Consider the following 4,383-nt stretch of genomic DNA (forward strand, 5'->3'; position numbering starts at 1 on the left):
CCCTTCCGTTTTAGCCTGTGCAGGCCCGAGGATCCACCACCAGAGATACCGAGCAGTTCTAGAGCCACAGACGTCCCTCGTGTGCCTTTTCCTTCCACGCCCACCTCCCTCCCAGCCCCCACAACGACCACCAATCTGTTCTCCATTTCTACAACTTTGCCGTTTTGAGAATGTTCCATCTCTAGATGGAACCACATGCCTCGGCTTTTCCTCCCCCCAGGGAGAGTAATTCCCTGGAGGTTCGTCCGGGGTGTCGGCTGCACCCCCGGTTTGCTCCTTTCTGTTGCCTAGTTACCGTCCATGCCACACTGGGCCACTCCCGGGGAGACTGCGTGGATGGGGCAGAGCTTCTCCCCTGGTCGCTGGGCAAGGCTGGCAAGGCTGGGGAGGCTTAGAGCTGGGGTTCAGACAGTCACCACGTGGTGCAGGGGTTGCTGTGCTCCCCGACAGAGGAGGCTGCCGTCACGGGCGGATAAGGGGCGGGTGGTCAGCGTCTTGGGTGGACTGCGGGCCCAGCGTTCCTCGCAGAGCCGGGAGGCCGGCCCTCTGCCCGTGCTGACTGTTCTTCTCTCCGGAGGGAAGCGGAGACCATGTCGGACGCGGAGGAGCCGGTGGACAAGTCCGAGGGGTGAGTACCGGGGTCATGCTGGGGGGCCGTCCCCTCCGTGCACCTGGCCTGGGAGATGCCCGGTTGTGGGCCGGGGCCGCGCCCCTCTGGGGGCCCCGGGTGAGCTGCACCCCTTCGTTTCCAGCCCTGTGCCTCTGGGCTGCCCCGCGGGGTTGGCAGTAAAGAGCCCATTCCCGGGTCAGTGGGCTCCTGCCGGGAGCTGGGCCTCCCGAGAACGGACCAGAGAGGTTCTGTGAGGACCCCGAGGCCACAGAGTGACCGTGCCCCAGGAATCCACCTCAGAGCCCTTGTAATCACTGCCCCGGGCAGCCGCTGTTCCTGCGCTGCCCTGTCCCCCGCGCTGTCCCGAGCGCCGGGGAGGGGGCACACACTGGCGGCCAATCAAACAGTCACCTCCTTGCGGGGAGTGGGTGCACAGGAGGGACACGAACGCCGGCACGGCTTGGACCCCGTGGACCTCCCTCCTGGGCGCAGAGCGTGGAGGGCCTGGGGGGGCTGCGCCTCCTGCGTGGACTTGGACCCCGGGTGGAGGGGGTGGGCAGAGCGCAGGGGACCAGCAGCTGAACCAGGTTTCCTGGGGGTGGTCAGAGGCGGCGGGACCGGAGGCTGGGCCAGACCAGGCTGTGCGGGTGGGCAGAGCGGGCGGACGCCAGCACCCAGTGCAGAGGGCAAAAACTGGGGTCATCTTCAGGAAAAGGCCAGGGTGTGGTGTGTGGGTGTGGGGGGTGTGTACACGTGTGTGCAGTGTGCCCTGTGCTCCTGACGGCATCTCCCCTCGCACCGCAGGGAGCAGGAAGGTAAGCGCATGCCCCATGCTCACTGGGCAGGACAGCCTGCTTTGAAACTGATGGTCTCTTCTCTCCTCTCTTGTGGCCGCGTCTCATCCCCGGAGCAGAAGGAACCATGGAAGGTATGGGGGACGGATGGCGGGGGAGGAGGGGTGGCGTGGAGGGAGCGCATGGTCCCCGCCTCTCGCTCTCAGCTGAGCAAAAGACCCTCCACCAATCCCAGCTCCTAGCTGGGATCAGCCCGAACCCTGGTGCTCAGGTCTTGGGGTAAACGGTTTAAACCTGTCTCTATCGCCCACCAGGTGGTTCACACGGAATCACTGCTTTTTTTCCAATTAATTATTTTTGCTTTTTTTCTCTAATTTTTTTTTACCACGTAAAGTTTTAAATGCACATAAAAGTGGCAAAAATAGAATAATGCACCCCCATGCACCCATGACTCAGCTCAACAACCATCAACTTACAGCCCATCTTCTCTCACTGACTCTGTCTCTGCCCAGTATTATAGAGCAGACGAATCCTCCCCAGACATCATAACATCACCCCACGCTTACGTAGCTCAGTATGAATCTCTAAAAGATAAGCGCTATTTAAAAAACATAGCCATAATAGCAAGACCACACCTAAAAGCGTTCAGTTTAATGCTTTTTCAAATGAGATTATGAAGGTGTTCAGGTATCTGAGACACGTCACGTAGACGTGAAGACCTTGTCACCTGGCGAGGGTCCACTCTGACCCTCGGATCTTTGCCCTTCTCCTACTTGTTGATCATTTTCATTATCATGGTCTCCTCGGCGTGGTGCCCCTTCTCCCTGCGAGCACCTAACCTTCCCTTCTTCCTGAGCACTTGACACATGCTGGTGGTCACGAGGCCTCTCTCTGTCCCTACAGTGCCCCCAGTTGGCCCAGCATGGCCCTGGGGCCCCTCAGGCTTCTGCCCCCGGGGAAGGGTGGATCCTGCCCCTTAGAGGCTCAGCAGATCCTCAAAAGCATCATGTCAGCACATCGTGCATGGACACTAGGGGAAGGGTCTCTGGGAGGGAACCAGGGGCCTTGGGAGCTGACCCTTGTTCCCGAGTCTTCTGGGGAAAGTGGGGGCATCTTGCATTTGAGGCTGTTCCAGGGGTACCTGACAAAGAGGAGACACAGAGACACTCACAGGAGAACCGGGGGGGCCCTTGGGAGTCAGTTCTCAAGGAACACCACTCACATCAGAGGCTATTTGAATATTTTTTGAGTCAAAAATCTAGCTCCACCTTCAGTTGTGTTTCCTGCAGGGACTCTCCATACGGTGGGTTTTCCTTTGCTTTGGGGGATTTGCCAGCTCCTGGCAACAGGTTTTGGGGGGTGAGGTTTGAGCCATAGACTCTGGATTTGGTACCAATCTGCCTGCTACCCAGGCTGTGAATTAACAAAAGAATTCTCCACTGCGATGGGGGTCTGAGTCCCTGGAGCGTCCGCCTCGCTTGCAGTGAATGGACCACACCTGGCTCCCTGGTAGCTAAGTCCCCGGCTGCCAGCGACCAAGAGAGCGAGGTCTAGAAGGGTGTCACTAAGCCTACAGGATGGATAATCCCAGGACCTCTGCTTTCTTCAGGAGATAAAAGCTCTACAGGCAGTCGGCTTTCCTAGAGTGGGAGTGTTGGGCCGTGCTTCCTTGCATGGGGCAGCTTCCTTCCAAGTCTGCCCTGTGCCCGCCTCTCCTGGAAACTGGAGATGTCTCGCGGGTCCCTGAGAGGATCCTTCGGGGTCGGGGTGTGGAGGGGTCTGACAAGGGTGCGTTGTTCCCACTCTGGGGCCTCTGTCCCCACGGGAGGGAGATGGGGGCCCTGGGGTCTGGAAGCAGGAAGTGGCCAGATACCCTGAGTGCCCCTCACGGCCCGGGCACAGCCGAGCATCACGGAGAAGGGAGTGCACTTATTTCCCCTTTGCCGACCCCTGAGGCTCAGGGAAGCCACCGGAGCGGGTCTAGGAGTTGGTGGGTCAGGGCCTGGGCTCCACGGCCCACACCCGTGCCACCATGCGCCGTCCACTGCTGCCCCGTCCTGCTCCCAGGCTAAACTGTCTCGCCTCTCCCCTCGCGGCTGCCGCTCCCCGACCTCAGAAGAGGAAACCTGGAGAGAGGACGGGACAGCGGTGCAGCTTTGCCTGTCCCTGTGCTCCCACCCTGTCATCCCAAGTTGCCCCCGTGAGGAGGGGCCTGCACCGGGGTGGGGACCTTGGTGGAGGGCCGGGACCACGCGCCTTTCCGTGCTTTCCGAGAGGGACCCAGGCTGGCCAGTCCCCCACCCGCTCCAAGTCCAGGATCCAGAGGGGACCGATGTCCGCCCCGCTGCGCACACTCTGTTCTGTGCTGGGTCCTCCCTCTTAGGGGACAGCCCCTGGGCAGGGTGGCTGGGGTGGGAGGGGCCTGGGGACAGAATCACGGGGAGAGCAGCTGGGGGACTGGACATAGCCCGAGCAGAAAGGACGGGATGTCAGCTTGCAAGTGTGCATGGCTGCAGGTGGACGGGGTGCGGTGGGCGGGCACAGACTCAGACTGAATTTTAGCGGGAACTTTCTGGTAGTGACGTCTGAGGATGTGGGGGCACCTGGGGCGTTCCCCTTGGGGGTATTGGGTGCCCACTGGGCGAGGTGGGAACTGAAACCTCAGACGGGGTGGGAGAGGTGTTAACAAGATGGCCTGAAGGTGGACCCCACACCTGGCCATGTCCTTGCTAGCCAGCCCTCCCCTCTCACCCCTTCTGGAAGGATCTTCTTTGAGGTAAGGGTCCTGCAGGGATCAAAGAAGAGGACTCTTCAGGCCTCAGAGAGGACTCAGACCTAGAACAAGAGTGGAAGCAGGGGGTGTGGAGGCCGGGGGTGGAGGCCGGGGGTGGAGGCAGGGGGTGGAGGCAGGGAGTGGAGGCTGGGGGTGGACGCCAGGGGTGGAGGCCAGAGATGGAGGCAGGGGGTGGAGGCGAGTGT

General features: G+C 60.9%; 1 protein-coding gene across 2 annotated transcripts in view; it reads left to right on the forward strand.

The window, feature by feature from the left end:
- Window positions 1-590: 590 nt before the first annotated feature.
- The window catches only part of TNNT2 (troponin T2, cardiac type), a 10,877-nt gene continuing 7,084 nt past the window's right edge, over window positions 591-4,383 (forward strand). The window contains exons 1-3 of one of the 2 annotated variants that reach the window (XM_029228873.1): window positions 591-628; window positions 1,415-1,425; window positions 1,524-1,538. In XM_029228873.1, coding sequence (XP_029084706.1) covers window positions 591-628; window positions 1,415-1,425; window positions 1,524-1,538 — 64 coding nt within the window. The remainder of the gene's footprint in view (window positions 629-1,414; window positions 1,426-1,523; window positions 1,539-4,383) is intronic. The other variant, XM_029228872.1, reaches the window with a different exon arrangement.

This window comes from Monodon monoceros, unplaced genomic scaffold (assembly GCF_005190385.1).
Source record: "Monodon monoceros isolate NGI ecotype Baffin Bay Population unplaced genomic scaffold, NGI_Narwhal_1 Super_Scaffold_18, whole genome shotgun sequence".
NCBI lineage: Eukaryota > Metazoa > Chordata > Mammalia > Artiodactyla > Monodontidae > Monodon > Monodon monoceros.